Source organism: Oncorhynchus masou, unplaced genomic scaffold (assembly GCF_036934945.1).
Source record: "Oncorhynchus masou masou isolate Uvic2021 unplaced genomic scaffold, UVic_Omas_1.1 unplaced_scaffold_1464, whole genome shotgun sequence".
Lineage (NCBI taxonomy): Eukaryota > Metazoa > Chordata > Actinopteri > Salmoniformes > Salmonidae > Oncorhynchus > Oncorhynchus masou.
In genome coordinates this window covers 7442-29753 of record NW_027004628.1, presented here as the reverse complement: position 1 = coordinate 29753, position 22312 = coordinate 7442, and the positions used below count along the sequence as shown (strand labels likewise).

Below are 22312 nucleotides of genomic sequence, written 5' to 3'. Positions count from 1 at the left end.
TACATAGACCTGTTTTACCCATTAATAAAGTAGTGTAGACTACAGTAGGCTATCTGGACCTGTTTTACCCATTAATAAAGTAGTGTAGACTACAGTAGGCTATCTGGACCTGTTTTACCCATTTATAAAGTAGTGTAGACTACAGTAGGGTACGTAGACCTGTTTTACCCATTAATAAAGTAGTGTAGATTACAGTAGGGTACGTAGACCTGTTTTACCCATTAATAAAGTAGTGTAGACTACAGTAGGCTATCTGGACCTGTTTTACCCATTAATAAAGTAGTGTAGACTACAGTAGACTACATAGACCTGTTTTACCCATTAATAAAGTAGTGTAGACTACACTAGGCTACATAGACCGGTTTTACCCATTAATAAAGTAGTGTAGACTACAGTAGGCTACATAGACCTGTTTTACCCATTAATAAGGTAGTGTAGACTACAGTAGGCTACCTGGACCTGTTTTTACCCACCAATCAATGCACAGAGAAATAAACAAAAAATTATAATTGAATAAAGATATTGGTGATTTTATAAACTAAATCTAAATCAAAATTATATTTGTCAATGAAATGAATGAATGTATTGTGTAGTAATCAAATATATTAAGCATGTCGTTAAATTTGTCGTGTAGACTTGTCAATTGTGCTAATATTATATGCAAATTATGTTCTTGCCAGTCGACTTTAACTCAGAAAACAATTGTCCCGAAGCCAAACCTAGTTGACGAACCCTGTTTAATAGTATTCCATGGCCTTTACTGGCCAACTGCTGTTATGGTTATGATATACTATGGTGTTGTGTCACTAGACTTTGACCAGATATTATTGCATCCAAAGATCAACTGAACCTAGAACATAGATACAGAGACACTTGTCATCAGGAGGTGCTACCTCAGCGCAATGGAAAATATCTCAATGACTTGACATGTTCTGGTTGTGAATTCAGGCTACAAGGTAAGAATCTTCCCAGGGATTATTGTAAAGTGTGTAGAGACATTCAATGTCTGGTGTTATTTTAGTATAGTGAATGACAGTAAAACACTCAGATGTAACAGTCCATTTCACCTGGGACAGCTACGTGACAGTTCAATCATACAAAATGGCGCTAACTGGGGCATAGGCAAGTCACATTCAAAAACATGTTGTTCATATAACGTATTATACGATTCGTATATTGTGGTTATTTAGTATCATAGTTCTAAATGATTTTTCAGAATATCAGAACATGTGTTGTTTTGTAAATTCCAATGAGCTCCTGCTTCCTGTGTAATTTGGTATGAAACCACTGAACAGACTTTTCTTAACATCGATATTATGAACTGAATTCAGTAACAGCATCATAATATCATACCTGTTGAACAAAGCAACACACTAGAATGAGAGAAATTATTAAAAGAGAAAGAGACATTATTATTATTAATAATGTTACTATTTTTATATTGGTATTATTTGTATTAGTTATCTATTAATTATATCACCTGACTGTTTGGATGTGTCTGTTAGTAAATGTTTTATTTCTAAGAGATAATGCATCAAATAGAACAATTGACCTTCAATAATTAATTGTCACTGTGTTAACCACAACCAACATGCTGGATCTCTGTTTAGGGATCAGTGCTCTAAAATGAGTCTCTCTGGGGAGAGAGAGGAGGAGGGCCCTGCCTCTAAAATGAGTCTCACTGGGGAGAGAGAGGAGGGGGGCCCTGCCTCTAAAATGAGTCTCACTGGGGAGAGAGAGGAGGGGGGCCCTGCCTCTAAAATGAGTCTCACTGGGGAGAGAGAGGAGGGGGGCCCTGCCTCTAAAATGAGTCTCTCTGGGGAGAGAGAGGAGGGGGCCCCTGCCTCTAAAATGCATCTCTCTGGGGGACATGACACCAAAGCTAAGAGGTAAGATGACCATTTATAAAGAATTTATCGAGTTCATTAAAAAAATAAAGAGCTATCTTAAGATGAAACACTATATATCCATTGTTAATCAGGAATGTAATGTTGGTATCCTGTATATTAGACTGTGATATGTGGTTGTCTCACCTAGATATCTATATATATATTATTTAACAGGAATGTTGGTATCCTGTATATCTGACTGTGATATGTGGTTGTCTCACCTAGATATCTATATATCCATTATTTAACAGGAATGTTGGTATCCTGTATATTAGACTGTGATATGTGGTTGTCTCATCTAGATATCTATATATCCATTATTTAACAGGGATGTTGGTATCCTGTATATCTGACTGTGATATGTGGTTGTCTCATCTAGATATCTATATATCCATTATTTAACAGGAATGTTGGTATCCTGTATATTAGACTGTGATATGTGGTTGTCTCACCTAGATATCTATATATCCATTATTTAACAGGAATGTTGGTATCCTGTATATTAGACTGTGATATGTGGTTGTCTCATCTAGATATCTATATATCCATTATTTAACAGGAATGTTGGTATCCTGTATATTAGACTGTGATATGTGGTTGTCTCACCTAGATATCTATATATCCATTATTTAACAGGAATGTTGGTATCCTGTATATTAGACTGTGATATGTGGTTGTCTCACCTTGATATCTTAAGATGAATGCACTTACTGTAAATCACTCTGGATAAGAGCATCTGCTAAATCAGGGGTTCTCAATCCGGGTCTGTGGAGGTACTGCAGGGGTTCTCAATCCGGGGTCTGTGGAGGTACTGCAGGGTTCTCAATCCGGGGTCTGTGGAGGTACTGCAGGGGTTCTCAATCCGGGGTCTGTGGAGGTACTGCAGGGGTTCTCAATCCGGGGTCTGTGGAGGTACTGTAGGGGTTCTCAATCCAGGGTCTGTGGAGGTACTGCAGGGGTTCTCAATCCGGGGTCTGTGGAGGTACTGCAGGGGTTCCCAATCCGGGGTCTGTGGAGGTACTGCAGGGGTTCTCAATCCGGGGTCTGTGGAGGTACTGCAGGGGTTCTCAATCCGGGGTCTGTGGAGGTACTGCAGGGGTTCCACGGCACCCTGACTGTACTCGTTGCAATGTACAACTCTTCACACACGTTTAACAACTCTAAATATCTTTGGCATAGTAGGTATCAAGTCCCTTGCCAATAATGTTGCCTACAACGTTGCAACAATGTTCATTTTCATCAAACTCATATTACACCCTAGATGCCTTCAAATGCCCAATTTATAGCCATGCCCAATTTAGGACTATTATTTAACAATGTGATGTTGTGCTCCAAAGGGAGAACTTGAAATAACATGATATAAACGTGTTTATTATTATACACTCTCAAATAACATGATATACCTTAATATCTTAAGATGAATGCACTTACTGTAAATCACTCTGGATAAGAGCATCTGCTAAATCAGGGGTTCTCAATCCGGGGTCTGTGGAGGTACTGCATCAAAAGAAAACGTGTTTAGAAAAACAAGGTTCCTTATAGAGCCAAAAAGGCTTCTATCACTTCCTTAAAATATGAAATCAATAAAAGTTATATATATTTTGGGGTTCAGTGACGAAGAACCTCCAGAGTTCTGATCAACAAAAGGTTCATGTTTTGAGGATGTGAACCCAGCAGCCCTCCAGTGGTCAGATCAATTCCACCTGTTTTTTCCAGCGCCCGGCCCGGGATTCGAACCAGCCACCTTTCGGTCACAGCTCCAACTCCAACCTGAGTTAATCTTCAAAAATAAGCACGAGTTAATCTGCCAAAATGAAGACAAAATGCTATGCAGTTATACATAATTATTATACATAACTCATTGCCAAAAGCACAAGACATACTGTTGCATGTAGGTCTATATTATTTATGGGTTGATCACATAGAAATATAAAAACATTATTTTTAACTACTGCAATGCAATTACATGTGGCACAGGAACCACTGACTCACAGCCGCTTACGCGCAGAGTGGACTGAGGTGATCTTGGGGAATAACAACGGAGTTTGTTACAGTGTTGAGACACCGAAGTTTACTGTTCAATTTGCTTTTTTCTTTACGGTCAGGGACAGTGTGAGTGTAGCCAGATCCTTTTCACTCTCTATCCTTGTTTCATTTTGTGTTTCACCGGATTCATAATCGAGACGAGGGAAAGACGAACGACCTGCTAACTAACCAAGCTAGTCGGTACAGCTCGGTAATCTAGCTAGCTACTCTACCAGCAGCATCCTAGTTATCCTAGCTAGTCGGTACAGCTCGGTAATCTAGCTAGCTACTCTACCAGCAGCATCCTAGTTGTCCTAGCTAGTCGGTACAGCTCGGTAAGCTAGCTAGCTACTCTACCACAGCAGCATCCTAGTTACCATAGCTACCACTACATCATCACCGGCTGTCTGCATTTCTTGTGGACCGATGGAGCTCCCCGGTTGTTTCTTCCACCTGTTAAATCCCGGTGAGGCTTCTCCCTCTCTCGTTGACGGATGCTGGCTACCTCTGTCCGGTTCTCCTCTCTTCACTAGATGGACGGTAACTTTAGTGTTTAACCCGTCTGTGTCCAAGGACCGAACTTTTGAATATTATTTTCAGGGCGCCTCAATAGCAGGTATTGAACAGCGGGTAAATAATCACTAGTCAAAACCTCAACCTCAGTATACATTCATTATAAAAATCACCTTAATATCTGATATTGTGAGTAAACAACCTCGAGAGTGCGTCTTCCAGCCCTCCAATTAATTACATCATTCAACCCTCCCGGTTAGTAAATTTACCTCAACATCCCCCGGAGAAAGCAGAGTAACGACACCAGCCTTTTAGCGGGGCTGACAGACTGACTACAACGCTCGCGACGCTAAATGAATGTCGTCATTAATAATGACACACTGCTCTCGCGCCATTAACTAACGTCTGGAAGTCAGTTCTATTCGTGAAACTCTTCTTATGTTTCCCCATCTGAGCTCAGAGTAGATGAGAGATGTAATGTTTGTCTCTGTTGTGTTGAAGACCAATCCAGCAGGAGAGACCAGCCTCCCCTGTTCCCAGCTGTGTGTCCATGAAGAGTGACCAGTCTATGAATCTACCTATAAAGTTTAGAGAGGGAGACTTTTCTACTGAACAAAGGTAAGAAGAACTCATGGGTCCTGGTCAGTGAGTTAAACAACACTGTCTCTAGTCATTTCTCCTCTCCCATTTTGTAATTTATTTTTGTTGTTTTCAGAATCCATAGGCTAATCATTTTGTCCATTTTCATAGTCCTAAAACAATATTAAACAAACACAATGTTCCCTCCCTGTGTGTGAGTGCGTGTGTGTATGTGTGTATGTGTGTATGTGTGTATGTGTGTGTGTGTGTGTGTGTGTGTGTGTGTGTGTGTGTGTGTGTGTGTGTGTGTGTGTGTGTGTGTGTGTGTGTGTGTGTACTCCCTGGATGAGGAGATGTAATCTCATGTTTTGTCCACAGATACCAACAGGAGAGATCAGAGTCAGAGATTCTCAGTGGTCAGTCTTCCCAGAGTCATCAAACCGACCTGGGCTCCATATTCAGTGTATGTTGTCCTGTTATGTACATTTGTTTTTGTTTACCTCAAGTAAAGTTGATCGGTCAATCATTCATTCATGTGTTAATGAGAAAGCATTTCTTCTCTTGCTTAACTTATTTACTTTATTTATTTCAGTTGCTTGAAGAGAAAATCATGACATTTGTGAAGAACGAGCTGAAGATGTTCAAGAGGATTCTTAGTCCAGAACTCCCAGAAGGCTTTGAGAGTCAGAAGCAGGATAAGGAAGTGGTGGATGCTGAAGATGAGAAGCAGGAGAGCAGTGCCAGAGAGGGGGCTCTGAAGATCACACTTCACATCCTGAGGAAAATGAACCAGAAGGAGCTTGCTGACACACTGGAGAAATGTAAGATCTGTCTGCCTCATGATGAATGCTGTTTTATAACATTTAAAAGCTGCAGCTAAAGTACAGCTAAAGTAGTTGTGTAACTCAATGATATTGTAGCAGCCTTAAAACAACACCTAGTGACCTCATCAAGTAGCAGCAGGGATGTGTTGATTAATTTAGATAGAGAAAGACAACATTATTAATACCATCAATTTGTTGTACTGATTTATTTATTTATTTAGAGAGAGAGAGAGACAACATTAATAATACCATCAATAATATCAATAATAATATAATCAGTCACACCAGTCTGTAATGCATTATGAAAACATTTACACATTTATACAGTCAGTTAAGAGAATAAATTATTATAATGTACAACTTTATAACAGTCCTACAATACTGTAAGTATTAAAACAGACGTAATATTAATATCCTCTGTGTTATTTCTAGATTCAGATGATCTTGCTGTGATTTGCCAACGTGAACTCAAATCTAATCTCAAGAAGAAGTTTCAATGTGTATTTGAGGGGATCGCTAAACAAGGAAACCCAAAACTTCTCAATAAGATCTACACAGAGCTCTACATCACAGAGGGTGGAACAGGAGAGGTCAATAATGAACATGAGCTGAGACAGATTGAGACAACAACCAGGAAACAAGCAAGACCAGAGACTGCAATCAAATGTAACGACATCTTCAAACCCTTAACTGGACAAGACAAACGTATCAGAACTGTGCTGACAAAGGGAGTCGCTGGCATTGGAAAAACAGTCTCTGTGCAGAAGTTCATTCTGGACTGGGCTGAAGGAAAAGCAAATCAGGATGTCCAATTTGTATTTTCATTCCCTTTCCGGGAGCTGAATTTGATGAAAGAGGACAAACACACTTTCATTGAACTTCTTAATCACTTCTCAATGGAAACCAAACAATCAGGAATCTCCATCAACAACAAGTACAAAGTTCTGTTCATCTTTGATGGTCTGGATGAGTGCCGACTGCCCCTAGACTTCCAGAAGAACAAGATCTGTTGGGACGTCACAGAGTCAACCTCAGTGGATGTTCTGCTTACAAATCTCATCAAGGGAAATCTGCTTCCCTCTGCTCTCCTCTGGATAACTACCCGACCTGCAGCAGCCAATAAGATCCCTTCAGGGTGTGTTGACCAGGTGACAGAGGTACGAGGGTTCAATGACCCACAGAAGGAGGAGTACTTCAGGAAGAGATTCAGTGATGAGGACCTGGCCAGCAGAATCATCTCACACATAAAGACATCAAGGAGCCTCCACATCATGTGCCACATTCCAGTCTTCTGTTGGATTTCTGCAACAGTCCTTGAACACATGCTGAAACATAAGAGAGAAGAGATGCCCAAGACACTGACTGAGATGTACACACACCTTGTGGTGTTTCATACCAAACAGAAGAATGAAAAGTATCTTGGGAAAGAAGAGACAGGTCCACACTGGAATAAAGAGAGCATTCTGTCACTGGGAAAACTGGCTTTTCAACAGCTTGTGAAGGGCAATCTGATTTTCTATGAAGAAGACCTGAAAGAGTCAGGCATTGATGTCAATGAAGCCTCAGTGTACTCAGGATTGTGCACACAGCTCTTTAAAGAGGAATGTGGGCTGTACCAGGACAAGGTGTACTGCTTTGTTCATCTGAGCATTCAGGAGTTTCTGGCTGCTGTATATGTGTTCCTCTCATTCATCAACAACAAAGAGAATCTAATGGACAAACTGCAAACAAAAGACGAGCCTGAAGTTGCTTTCTACAAGAGTGCTGTGGATAAAGCCTTACAAAGTGAGACGGGAAACCTGGACCTTTTCCTCCGCTTCCTGCTGGGCCTCTCACTGGAGTCCAATCAGAAGTACTTACGAGGTCTACTGACAAAGACAAGAAGCAGGTCAAAGAGCCATGAAGAAACAGTCAAGTACATCAAGAAGAAGATCAGGGAGAATCCCTCTCCAGAGAGGAGCATCAATCTGTTCCACTGTCTGAATGAACTGAATGACCATTCTCTAGTGGAGGAGATCCAAAGCTACCTGAGCTCAGGAAGTCTCTCAGAAGATGAACTGTCACCTGGACAGTGGTCAGCTCTGGTCTTTGTGTTGCTGACTTCAGAAAAGGAGCTGGATGTGTTTGACCTGAAGAAATACTCCAGATCAGAGGAAGGTCTTCTAAGGCTGCTGCCAGTGGTCAAAGCCTCCAGAGCTGTTCTGTGAGTAAATAAAATGACATTTAAGAACTCATCATCAGGAAGACATATTCAGTTTAGAGAAAAATATGGATTATAATATGTGTATAATACTATATTGAAAAACACATTGAATAAATTAATTGATATATGATGATAATATATGATAAGATGAATATATATGCTGTTTGAGAGAATAAACCAAATGCATCTGCCATTGTCCTTCTACACTACTGGTGTTAAATGAACAGTGTGTTTGTGAAGTCATGATGATCTCTTTGTCAGGCTGTCAGGCTGTGGAGTCACAGAGGAAGGCTGTGCTTCTCTGGTCTCAGCTCTGGAGTCAAACCCCTCACACCTGAGAGAGCTGGACCTGAGTATCAACGACCTGAAGGATTCAGGAGTGGAGCTGCTCTCTGCTGGACTGGGGAATCCCCACTGTAAACTGGTGACTCTGAGGTCAGTATTCCTGTAGTTGGTCAACAAGTGATAACTGTTCACCAGATCCACATGTGTTTACCAGACACACATAGTCCACACCATATGTGTTTGGACAGTGAAAGTTTCAGTTTTAAATGTGGTGCTCTGCTCCAGCATTTTGGATTTGAGATATAATGTTTCATATTAGGAGACAGTACAGAATGTCACCTTTTATTTAAAGGTATTCATACATAGATATTTTACTGTTTAGAAATGAAAGCACTTTATGTATCTAGTTCTCCCAGTTGAAAAAGTCAAAATATTTTGGATAAATTATTTTAGTCTAAAGTTTCGTATTTCGTCCCATATTCCAAGCCTGCAGTGATTACATCAGGCTTGTACATCTACTAACTTGTTGAATTAATTTGCAGTTTGTCTTGGTTGTGTTTTAGATGTTTTCTTAATAGAAACTGAATGGTGAATAATGTCCTGTCATTTTGGAGTCACTTCACTTGTATTGTCAGTAAGAATAGAAGATGTTTCTGAACACTTCTACATTCATGTGGATGCTACTATGATGATGACTAATCAGGAATGAATCGAGAATAATGATGAATGAGAAAGTTACAGAGGTACAAACATCATACCCCCTCTGTTATAGGTAATGGTGAGAGGTTAGCATGTTTTGTTGTATCCTCTGTTATTGGTAATGGTGAGAGGTTAGCATGTTTTGTTGTAACCTCTGTTATTGGTAATGGTGAGAGGTTAGCATGTTTTGTTGTATCCTCTGTCATTGGTAATGGTGAGAGGTTAGCATGTTTTGTTGTACCCTCTGTTATCGGTAATGGTGAGAGGTTAGTATGTTTTGTTGTTTCCTCTGTTATTGGTAATGGTGAGAGGTTAGCATGTTATGTTGTCGCCTCTGTTATTGGTGATGGTGAGAGGTTAGCATGTCTTGTTGTAGTCTCTGTTATTGGTAATGGTGAGAGGTTAGCATGTTTTGCTGTAGTCTCTGTTATTGGTAATGGTGAGAGGTTAGCATGTTTTGTTGTAGACTCTGTTATTGGTAATGGTGAGAGGTTAGCATGTTTTGTTGTACCCTCTGTTATCGGTAATGGTGAGAGGTTAGTATGTTTTGTTGTTTCCTCTGTTATTGGTAATGGTGAGAGGTTAGCATGTTATGTTGTCGCCTCTGTTATTGGTGATGGTGAGAGGTTAGCATGTCTTGTTGTAGTCTCTGTTATTGGTAATGGTGAGAGGTTAGCATGTTTTGCTGTAGTCTCTGTTATTGGTAATGGTGAGAGGTTAGCATGTTTTGTTGTAGACTCTGTTATTGGTAATGGTGAGAGGTTAGCATGTTTTGTTGTAGACTCTGTTATTGGTAATGGTGAGAGGTTAGCATGTTTTGTTGTCGCCTCTGTTATTGGTAATGGTGAGAGGTTAGCATGTTTTGTTGTAGCCTCTGTAACTTTCTCACTCATTCTTATTCATGATTCAGTCATGATTTTTCTTAATCAAGGCATCATCGGGATGAATTTATTATTGTTTAGAAACATGTTATCTACTCTCTTAGACAGAAAATTTCTCCACTCATCATCCACCATTTTATTATTGGTCAAAACCCAACCAAAAAAACTGCAAATGCAACCAACGAGTTTACGACCAAATACTGAACTTTTTACTATTTTAATACACTATAAGTAAATTGGTCAGATTACTTATGTATTCTTCTAATAGGGAGACTGGAAACATAAAGTGTTTTAATTTTTAATAGTGAAACAGATATGTATTAAAATATCCTCAAATATAAGGTGACATTATATACTGTCACCTTATATGAAACATCTGATCTGAAATCCAAATGCTGGAGTATAGAGCCACATTTAAAATGTTAGCTTCACTGTCAAAATAGATATGGTGTGGACTGTATACTCAATACAATCTAAATCTGATACCTCACTGTCTGTCTTCTAACTGATACTGCTTTTTAAACTGGTCTGGTCAGTCTACTATAATATTTGTACTATACATGTTTCTATCTGGAGTCAATAATTTGATCATTTGTCATTTATCATGATGATACACTATTTTACGAATAGACATGGAAGGTTCCATATGTTGAAGAAATATACTGCCACTATTTTCACCACCAAAGAATAGCAGTGTGATTTTAAAATTATTTGACTCTTTGCAGGCTGTCAGGCTGTCTAGTCACAGAGGAAGGCTGTGCTTCTCTGGTCTCAGCTCTGAGGACAAACCCCTCACACCTGAGAGAGCTGGACCTGAGTAACAATGACCTGAAGGATTCAGGAGTGGAGCTGCTCTCTGCTGGACTGGGGAATCCCCACTGTAAACTGGAGACTCTGAGGTCAGTATTCCTGTAGTTGGTCAACAAGTGATAACTGTTCACCAGATCCACATGTGTTTACCAGACACACATAGTCCACACCATATGTGTTTGGACAGTTAAGGTTTCAGTTTTAAATGTGGTGCTCTGCTCCAGCATTTTGGATTTGAGATATAATGTTTCATATTAGGAGACAGTACAGAATGTCACCTTTTATTTAAAGGTATTCATACATAGATATTTTACTGTTTAGAAATGAAAGCACTTTATGTATCTAGTTCTCCCATTTGAAAAAGTCAAAATATTTTGGATAAATTATTTTAGTCTAAAGTTTTGTATTTCGTCCCATATTCCAAGCCTGCAGTGATTATATCAAGCTTGTACATCTACTAACTTGTTGAATTAATTTGCAGTTTGTCTTGGTTGTGTTTTGGATGTTTTCCTAATAGAAACTAAATGGTGAATAATGTCCTGTCATTTTGGAGTCACTTCACTTGTATTGTCAGTAAGAATAGAAGATGTTTCTGAACACTTCTACATTCATGTGGATGCTACTATGATGATGACTAATCAGGAATGAATCGAGAATAATGATGAATGAGAAAGTTACAGAGGTACAAACATCATACCCCCTCTGTTATTGGTAATGGTGAGAGGTTAGTATGTTTTGTTGTAGCCTCTGTTATTGGTAATGGTGAGAGGTTAGTATGTTTTGTTGTAGCCTCTGTTATTGGTAATGGTGAGAGGTTAGTATGTTTTGTTGTATCCTCTGTTATTGGTAATGGTGAGAGGTTAGTATGTTTTGTTGTAGCCTCTGTTATTGGTAATGGTGAGAGGTTAGCATGTTTTGTGTAGCCTCTGTTATTGGTAATGCTGAGAGGTTAGTATGTTTTGTTGTAGCCTCTGTTATTGGTAATGGTGAGAGGTTAGCATGTTATGTTGTCGCCTCTGTTATTGGTGATGGTGAGAGGTTAGCATGTTTTGTTGTAGCCTCTGTTATTGGTAATGGTGAGAGGTTAGTATGTTTTGTTGTAGCCTCTATTATTGGTAATGGTGAGAGGTTAGCATGTTATGTTGTCGCCTCTGTTATTGGTGATGGTGAGAGGTTAGTATGTTTTGTTGTAGCCTCTGTTATTGGTAATGGTGAGAGGTTAGCATGTTTTGTTGTAGTCTCTGTTATTGGTAATGGTGAGAGGTTAGCATGTTATGTTGTCGCCTCTGTTATTGGTGATAGTGAGAGGTTAGCATGTTTTGTTGTAGCCTCTGTTATTGGTAATGGTGAGAGGTTAGTATGTTTTGTTGTAGCCTCTGTTATTGGTAATGGTGAGAGGTTAGCATGTTTTGTTGTAGCCTCTGTTATTGGTGATGGTGAGAGGTTAGCATGTTTTGTTGTAGCCTCTGTTATTGGTAATGGTGAGAGGTTAGCATGTTTTGTTGTAGCCTCTGTTATTGGTAATGGTGAGAGGTTAGTATGTTTTGTTGTAGCCTCTGTTATTGGTAATGGTGAGAGGTTAGCATGTTTTGTTGTAGCCTCTGTTATTGGTAATGGTGAGAGGTTAGTATGTTTTGTTGTAGCCTCTGTTATTGGTAATGGTGAGAGGTTAGCATGTTTTGTTGTAGTCTCTGTTATTGGTAATGGTGAGAGGTTAGTATGTTTTTTTGTAGCCTCTGTTATTGGTGATGGTGAGAGGTTAGCATGTTTTGTTGTAGCCTCTGTTATTGGTAATGGTGAGAGGTTAGTATGTTTTGTTGTAGCCTCTGTTATTGGTAATGGTGAGAGGTTAGCATGTTTTGTTGTATCCTCTGTTATTGGTAATGGTGAGAGGTGAGCATGTTATGTTGTCGCCTCTGTTATTGGTGATGGTGAGAGGTTAGCATGTCTTGTTGTAGTCTCTGTTATTGGTAATGGTGAGAGGTTAGCATGTTTTGTTGTAGTCTCTGTTATTGGTAATGGTGAGAGGTTAGCATGTTTTGCTGTAGTCTCTGTTATTGGTAATGGTGAGAGGTTAGCATGTTTTGTTGTAGACTCTGTTATTGGTAATGGTGAGAGGTTAGCATGTTTTGTTGTAGACTCTGTTATTGGTAATGGTGAGAGGTTAGCATGTTTTGTTGTAGCCTCTGTTATTGGTAATGGTGAGAGGTTAGCATGTTATGTTGTCGCCTCTGTTATTGGTAATGGTGAGAGGTTAGCATGTTTTGTTGTAGCCTCTGTTATTGGTAATGGTGAGAGGTTAGCATGTTATGTTGTCGCCTCTGTTATTGGTAATGGTGAGAGGTTAGCATGTTTTGTTGTAGCCTCTGTTATTGGTAATGGTGAGAGGTTAGCATGTTATGTTGTCGCCTCTGTTATTGGTAATGGTGAGAGGTTAGCATGTTTTGCTGTAGCCTCTGTTATTGGTAATGGTGAGAGGTTAGTATGTTTTGTTGTCGCCTCTGTTATTGGTAATGGTGAGAGGTTAGCATGTTTTGTTGTAGCCTCTGTAACTTTCTCACTCATTCTTATTCATGATTCAGTCATGATTTTTCTTAATCAAGGCATCATCGGGATGAATTTATTATTGTTTAGAAACATGTTATCTACTCTCTTAGACAGAAAATTTCTCCACTCATCATCCACCATTTTATTATTGGTCAAAACCCAACCAAAAAAACTGCAAATGCAACCAACGAGTTTACGACCAAATACTGAACTTTTTACTATTTTAATACACTATAAGTAAATTGGTCAGATTACTTATGTATTCTTCTAATAGGGAGACTGGAAACATAAAGTGTTTTAATTTTTAATAGTGAAACAGATATGTATTAAAATATCCTCAAATATAAGGTGACATTATATACTGTCACCTTATATGAAACATCTGATCTGAAATCCAAATGCTGGAGTATAGAGCCACATTTAAAATGTTAGCTTCACTGTCAAAATAGATATGGTGTGGACTGTATACTCAATACAATTTAAATCTGATACCTCACTGTCTGTCTTCTAACTGATACTGCTTTTTAAACTGGTCTGGTCAGTCTACTATAATATTTGTACTATACATGTTTCTATCTGGAGTCAATAATTTGATCATTTGTCATTTATCATGATGATACACTATTTTACGAATAGACATGGAAGGTTCCATATGTTGAAGAAATATACTGCCACTATTTTCACCACCAAAGAATATCAGTGTGGTTTTAATATGATTTGACTCTTTGTCAGGCTGTCAGGCTGTCTAGTTACAGAGGAAGGCTGTGCTTCTCTGGTCTCAGCTCTGGAGACAAACCCCTCACACCTGAGAGAGCTGGACCTGAGTAACAATGACCTGAAGGATTCAGGAGTGAAGCTGCTCTCTGCTGGACTGGGGAATCCCCACTGTAAACTGGAGACTCTGAGGTCAGTATTCCTGTAGTTGGTCAACAAGTGGTAACTGTTCACCAGATCCACATGTGTTTACCAGACACACATAGTCCACACCATATGTGTTTGGACAGTTAAGGTTTCAGTTTTAAATGTGGTGCTCTGCTCCAGCATTTTGGATTTGAGATATAATGTTTCATATTAGGAGACAGTACAGAATGTCACCTTTTATTTAAAGGTATTCATACATAGATATTTTACTGTTTAGAAATGAAAGCACTTTATGTATCTAGTTCTCCCATTTGAAAAAGTCAAAATATTTTGGATAAATTATTTTAGTCTAAAGTTTCGTATTTCGTCCCATATTCCAAGCCTGCAGTGATTATATCAAGCTTGTACATCTACTAACTTGTTGAATTAATTTGCAGTTTGTCTTGGTTGTGTTTTGGATGTTTTTCCTAATAGAAACTGAATGGTGAATAATGTCCTGTCATTTTGGAGTCACTTCACTTGTATTGTCAGTAAGAATAGAAGATGTTTCTGAACACTTCTACATTCATGTGGATGCTACTATGATGATGAATAATCAGGAATGAATCATGAATGATGATGAATGAGAAAGTTACAGAGGTACAAACATCATACCCCCTCTGTTATTGGTAATGGTGAGAGGTTAGCATGTTTTGTTGTAGCCTCTGTTATTGGTAATGGTGAGAGGTTAGTATGTTTTGTTGTAGCCTCTGTTATTGGTAATGGTGAGAGGTTAGTATGTTTTGTTGTAGCCTCTGTTATTGGTAATGGTGAGAGGTTAGTATGTTTTGTTGTAGCCTCTGTTATTGGTAATGGTGAGAGGTTAGTATGTTTTGTTGTATCCTCTGTTATTGGTAATGGTGAGAGGTTAGCATGTTTTGTTGTAGCCTCTGTTATTGGTAATGGTGAGAGGTTAGTATGTTTTGTTGTAGCCTCTGTTATTGGTAATGGTGAGAGGTTAGCATGTTATGTTGTCGCCTCTGTTATTGGTGATGGTGAGAGGTTAGCATGTTTTGTTGTAGCCTCTGTTATTGGTAATGGTGAGAGGTTAGTATGTTTTGTTGTAGCCTCTGTTATTGGTAATGGTGAGAGGTTAGCATGTTTTGTTGTAGCCTCTGTTATTGGTAATGGTGAGAGGTTAGCATGTTTTGTTGTAGCCTCTGTTATTGGTAATGGTGAGAGGTTAGTATGTTTTGTTGTAGCCTCTGTTATTGGTAATGGTGAGAGGTTAGCATGTTTTGTTGTAGCCTCTGTTATTGGTAATGGTGAGAGGTTAGTATGTTTTGTTGTAGCCTCTGTTATTGGTAATGGTGAGAGGTTAGCATGTTTTGTTGTATCCTCTGTTATTGGTAATGGTGAGAGGTTAGTATGTTTTGTTGTATCCTCTGTTATTGGTAATGGTGAGAGGTTAGCATGTTTTTTTGTATCCTCTGTTATTGGTAATGGTGAGAGGTTAGCATGTTTTGTTGTATCCTCTGTTATTGGTAATGGTGAGAGGTTAGCATGTTTTGTTGTATCCTCTGTTACTGGTAATGGTGAGAGGTTAGCATGTTTTGTTGTAGCCTCTGTAACTTTCTCATTCATTCTTATTCATGATTCATTCATGATTTTTCTTAATCAAGGCATCATCAGGATGAATTTATTATTGTTTAGAAACATGTTATCTACTCTCTTAGACAGAACATTTCTCCACTCATCATGCACCATTTTATTATTGCTCAAAACACAACCAAAATCCAAACAAACTGCAAATGCAACCAACGAGTTCATGACCAAATACTAAACGTTGACTTCTTTAATACACTATAAGTAAATTGGTAGATTACTTATGTCTTCTACTAATGTGGAGACTGGAAACATAGTTTTTACATTTTTAATCGTGAAACAGATATGTATTAAAATATCCTCAAATAAAAGGTGACATTATATACTGTCACCTCATATGAAACATTTTATCTCAAATCCAAAATGTTGGAGTATAGAGACACATTTAAAATGTTAGCTTCACTGTCTAAATAGATATGGTGTGGACTGTTTACTCAATACAATCTAAATCTGATTCCTCACTGTCTAAATAGATATAGTGTGGACTGTATACTCAATACAATCTAAATCTGATACCTCACTGTCTGTCTTCTGACTGATTCTGCTTTTTAAACTGGTCTGGTCAGTCTACTCACATATTTGTACAATACATTTTTCTATCTGCAGGCAATACTTTGATCATTTGTTATTTCTAATAATGAAACATTCATTTATAAATAGATATGGCAGGTTTCAGGACACAGATATATCTGAATAGTTTTTACATCTGAATATTTAAAAAAATATACTGCTACGATTTTCACCACCTAAGAATGTTTCTATCACAAATGAACCGTGAAGCAATACTAAATAAACCAAGGAATATTGTTCCCAATCGGAGACAACGATAAACAGCTGCCTCTGAGTGAGAACCAATCCAGGCAACCATAGACATATAAACACCTAGACTAGCCAAACCCCATAGATGTACAAAAACTAAACAAGCCCTCGTCACACCCTGACCTAACTAAAATAATAAAGAAAACAAAGTTAACTAAGGTCAGGGCGTGACATCTGCAGGCAATACTTTGATCATTTGTCATTTATAATAATGATACATTCATTTATAAATAGATATGGCAGGTTTCAGGACACTGATGTATCTGAATATGTTGAAAAAATATACTGCCACTATTTTCACCACCAAAGAATATCAGTGTGATTTTAATATGATTTGACTCTTTGCAGGCTGTCAGGCTGTCTAGTCACAGAGGAAGGCTGTGCTTATCTGGTCTCAGCTCTGAAGTCAAACCCCTCACACCTGAGAGAGCTGGACCTGAGTAACAATGACCTGAAGGATTCAGGAGTGGAGCTGCTCTCTGCTGGACTGGGGAATCCCCACTGTAAACTGGAGACTCTGAGGTCAGTATTCCTGTAGTTGGTCAACAAGTGATAACTGTTCACCAGATCCACATTTGTTTACCCACACATTGTCCACACCATATGTGTTTGGACAGTGAAGCATACAGTTTTAAATGTGGTGCTCTGCTCCAGCATTTTGGATTTGAGATATAATGTTTCATATTAATTGACTGTAGAATGTCACCTTTTATTTAAAGGTATTTTCATACATATATATTTTACAGTTTATAAAATAAAAAACTTTATGTATCTAGTTCTCCCATTTGAAAAAGTCATAAATTATTTTTGTCAAAAGTTTAGTATTTGGTCCCATATTCCATGCCAACAGTGATTACATCAAGCTTATGATTCTACTAACTTGTTGAATTCATTTGCAGTTGGTCTTGGTTGTGTTTTGGATGTTTTCCTAATAGAAACTAAATGGTGAATAATGTCCTGTCATTTTGGAGTCACTTCACTTGTATTGTCAGTAAGAATAGAAGATGTTTCTGAACACTTCTACATTCATGTGGATGCTACTATGATGATGAATAATCAGGAATGAATCGAGAATAATGATGAATGAGAAAGTTACAGAGGCAGAAAGATCAGACCCCCTCTGTTATTGGTAATGGTGAGAGCTTAGCATGTTTTGTTGTAGCCTCTGTTATTGGTAATGGTGAGAGGTTAGCATGTTTTGTTGTAGCCTCTGTTATTGGTAATGGTGAGAGGTTAGCATGTTTTGTTGTATCCTCTGTTATTGGTAATGGTGAGAGGTTAGCATGTTATGTTGTCGCCTCTGTTATTGGTAATGGTGAGAGGTTAGCATGTTTTGTTGTAGCCTCTGTTATTGGTAATGGTGAGAGGTTAGCATGTTTTGTTGTAGTATCTGTTATTGGTAATGGTGAGAGGTTAGCATGTTTTGTTGTATCCTCTGTTATTGGTAATGGTGAGATGTTAGCATGTTTTGTTGTAGCCTCTGTTATTGGTAATGGTGAGAGGTTAGCATGTTTTGTTGTAGTATCTGTTATTGGTAATGGTGAGAGGTTAGCATGTTTTGTTGTAGTATCTGTTATTGGTAATGGTGAGATGTTAGCATGTTTTGTTGTAGTATCTGTTATTGGTAATGGTGAGAGGTTAGCATGTTTTGTTGTATCCTCTGTTATCGGTAATGGTGAGAGGTTAGCATGTTTTGTTGTATCCTCTGTTATTGGTAATGGTGAGAGATTAGCATGTTTTGTTGTAGTCTCTGTTATTGGTAATGGTGAGAGGTTAGCATGTTTTGTTGTATCCTCTGTTATTGGTAATGGTGAGAGATTAGCATGTTTTGTTGTATCCTCTGTTATTGGTAATGGTGAGAGTTTAGCATGTTTTGTTGTCGTCTCTGTTATTGGTAATGGTGAGAGTTTAGCATGTTTTGTGGAAGCCTCTGATATTGGTAATGGTGAGAGGTTAGCATGTTTTGTTGTCGTCTCTGTTATTGGTAATGGTGAGAGATTAGCATGTGTTGTTGTATCCTCTGTTATTGGTAATGGTGAGAGGTTAGTATGTTTTGTTGTAGCCTCTGTTATTGGTAATGGTGAGAGGTTAGTATGTTTTGTTTTAGCCTCTGATATTGGTATTGGTGAGAGGTTAGCATGTTTTGTTGTATCCTCTGTTATTGGTAATGGTGAGAGGTTAGCATGTTTTGTTGTAGTCTCTGTTATTGGTAATGGTGAGAGGTTAGTATGTTTTGTTGTTGCCTCTGATATTGGTATTGGTGAGAGGTTAGCATGTTTTGTTGTATCCTCTGTTATTGGTAATGGTGAGAGGTTAGCATGTTTTGTTGTAGTCTCTGTTATTGGTAATGGTGAGAGGTTAGTATGTTTTGTTGTAGCCTCTGATATTGGTATTGGTGAGAGGTTAGCATGTTTTGTTGTATCCTCTGTTATTGGTAATGGTGAGAGGTTAGCATGTTTTGTTGTAGTCTCTGTTATTGGTAATGGTGAGAGGTTAGTATGTTTTGTTGTAGCCTCTGTTATTTGTAATGGTGAGAGGTTAGCATGTTTTGTTGTCGTCTCTGTTATTGGTAATGGTGAGAGGTTAGCATGTTTTGTTGTCGTCTCTGTTATTGGTAATGGTGAGAGGTTAGCATGCTTTGTTGTAGTCTCTGTTATTGGTAATGGTGAGAGGTTAGTATGTTTTGTTGTAGTCTCTGTTATTGGTAATGGTGAGGTTAGCATGTTTTGTTGTAGTCTCTGTTATTGGTAATGGTGAGAGGTTAGTATGTTTTGTTGTAGTCTCTGTTATTGGTAATGGTGAGAGGTTAGTATGTTTTGTTGTAGTCTCTGTTATTGGTATTGGTGAGAGGTTAGTATGTTGTATCCTCTGTTATTGGTAATGGTGAGAGGTTAGTATGTTTTGTTGTAGTCTCTGTTATTGGTAATGGTGAGAGGTTAGTATGTTTTGTTGTAGTCTCTGTTATTGGTATTGGTGAGAGGTTAGTATGTTTTGTTGTATCCTCTGTTATTGGTAATGGTGAGAGGTTAGCATGTTTTGTTGTAGCCTCTGTTATTGGTAATGGTGAGAGGTTAGCATGTTTTGTTGTAGTCTCTGTTATTGGTCATGTAGGCGTTGATTTCAATGAATATGGGACCAGATACTAAACTGTTTACTATTTTAATACACTTTGAGTGAATTGGTCAGAATACTTATGACTTCTTTAAATAGGGGGACTAGATACATAAAGTGCTTTCATTTCTAAATGGTGAAATATGACATTATATACTGTCACCTCATATGAAACATCTGATCTGAAATCCAAAATGTTGGAGTATAGAGACACATTTAAAATATTATCTTCACTGACAAACTAGAAACGGTGAGGACTGTATACTCAATACAATCTAAATCTGATACCTCACTGTCTAAATAGATATGGTGTGGACTGTATACTCAATACAATCTAAATCTGATACCTCACTGTCTAAATAGATATGGTGAGGACTGTATACTCAATACAATCTAAATCTGATTCCTCACTGTCTAAATAGATATGGTGTGGACTGTATACTCAATACAATCTAAATCTGATACCTCACTGTCTAAATAGATATGGTGTGGACTGTATACTCAATACAATCTAAATCTGATTCCTCACTGTCTAAATAGATATGGTGTGTACTGTATACTCAATACAATCTAAATCTGATACCTCACTGTCTAAATAGATATGGTGTGGACTGTATACTCAATACAATCTAAATCTGATACCTCACTGTCTAAATAGATATGGTGTGGACTGTATACTCAATACAATCTAAATCTGATACCTCACTGTCTAAATAGATATGGTGTGGACTGTATACTCAATACAATCTAAATCTGATACCTCACTGTCTAAATAGATATGGTGTGGACTGTATACTCAATACAATCTAAATCTGATACCTCACTGTCTAAATAGATATGGTGTGGACTGTATACTCAATACAATCTAAATCTGATACCTCACTGTCTAAATAGATATGGTGTGGACTGTATACACAATAAAATCTAAATCTGATTCCTCGCTGTCTGTCTTTTGACTGATACTGCTTTTTAAACTGGTCTGGTCAGTCTACTGAAATTTTTGTACTATACATGTTTCTTTATACAACCAATACTTGGATAATTTGTCATTTCTAATAATGATACATTAATTTATGAATATGTATGGCAGGTTTCAGGACACTGATATATCTGAATATGTTAAAATATATAAAATAAAATATATACTGCCACTATTTTCATCACCAAAGAATATCAGTGTGATTTTAATATGATCTGACTCTTTGCAGGCTGTCAGGCTGTCTAGTCACAGAGGAAGGCTGTGCTTCTCTGGTCTCAGCTCTGAGGTCAAACCCCTCACACCTGAGAGAGCTGGATCTGAGTAACAATGACCTGAAGGATTCAGGAGTGAAGCTGCTCTCTGCTGGACTGGGGAATCCCCACTGTAAACTGGAGACTCTGAGGTCAGTATTCCTGTAGTTGGTCAACAAGTGATAACTGTTCACCAGATCCACATGTGTTTACCAGACACACATAGTCCACACCATATGTGTTTGGACAGTGAAGCTTACAGTTTTAAATGTGGTTGTGTTTTAGATATATACACCAGGGATATATACACCAGGGATATATACACCAGGGAAACACAGGGATAAATACACCAGGGAAACACAGGGATATATACACCAGGGATATATACACCAGGGATATATACACCAGGGATATATACACCAGGGATATATACACCAGGGATATATACACCAGGGAAACACAGGGATAAATACACCAGGGATATATACACCAGGGATATATACACCAGGGATATATACACCAGGGATATATACACCAGGGATATATACACCAGGGAAATATACACCAGGGAAACACAGTGATATATATACACCAGGGATATATACACCAGGGATATATACACCAGGGATATATACACCAGGGAAACACAGGGATAAATACACCAGGGAAACACAGTGATATATAAACACCAGGGATATATACACCAGGGATATATACACCAGGGAAACACAGGGATATATACACCAGGGATATATACACCATGGATATATACACCAGGGATATATACACCAGGGATATATACACCAGGGAAACACAGGGATAACTACACCAGGGAAACACAGTGATATATATACACCAGGGATATATACACCAGGGATATATACACCAGGGATATATACACCAGGGATGTATACACCAGGGATATATACACCAGGGAAATATACACCAGGGAAACACAGTGATATATACACCAGGGATATATACACCAGGGATATATACACCAGGGATATATACACCAGGGATATATACACCAGGAAACACAGGGATAAATACACCAGGGATATATACACCAGGGATATATACACCAGGGATATATACACCAGGGATATATACACCAGGGATATATACACCAGGAAATATACACCAGGGAAACACAGTGATATATATACACCAGGGATATATACACCAGGGATATATACACCAGGGATATATACACCAGGGAAACACAGGGATAAATACACCAGGGAAACACAGTGATATATAAACACCAGGGATATATACACCAGGGATATATACACCAGGGAAACACAGGGATATATACACCAGGGATATATACACCATGGATATATACACCAGGGATATATACACCAGGGATATATACACCAGGGAAAC

The 22312-nt window shown here is 38.3% G+C and overlaps 1 protein-coding gene across 1 annotated transcript; it reads left to right on the top strand.

Moving 5' to 3' along the window:
* Positions 1-1768: 1768 nt before the first annotated feature.
* LOC135530944 (NACHT, LRR and PYD domains-containing protein 12-like) lies at positions 1769-21044 on the top strand (the record flags this gene model as incomplete). Its single annotated transcript, XM_064959111.1, has 10 exons — positions 1769-1889; positions 4929-5045; positions 5385-5469; positions 5599-5827; positions 6263-8033; positions 8295-8468; positions 10624-10797; positions 13988-14161; positions 16928-17101; positions 20899-21044. Coding segments are annotated over exons 1-10 (3127 nt in total), but the record flags the coding sequence as incomplete, so codon positions are not given.
* Positions 21045-22312: the final 1268 nt, after the last annotated feature.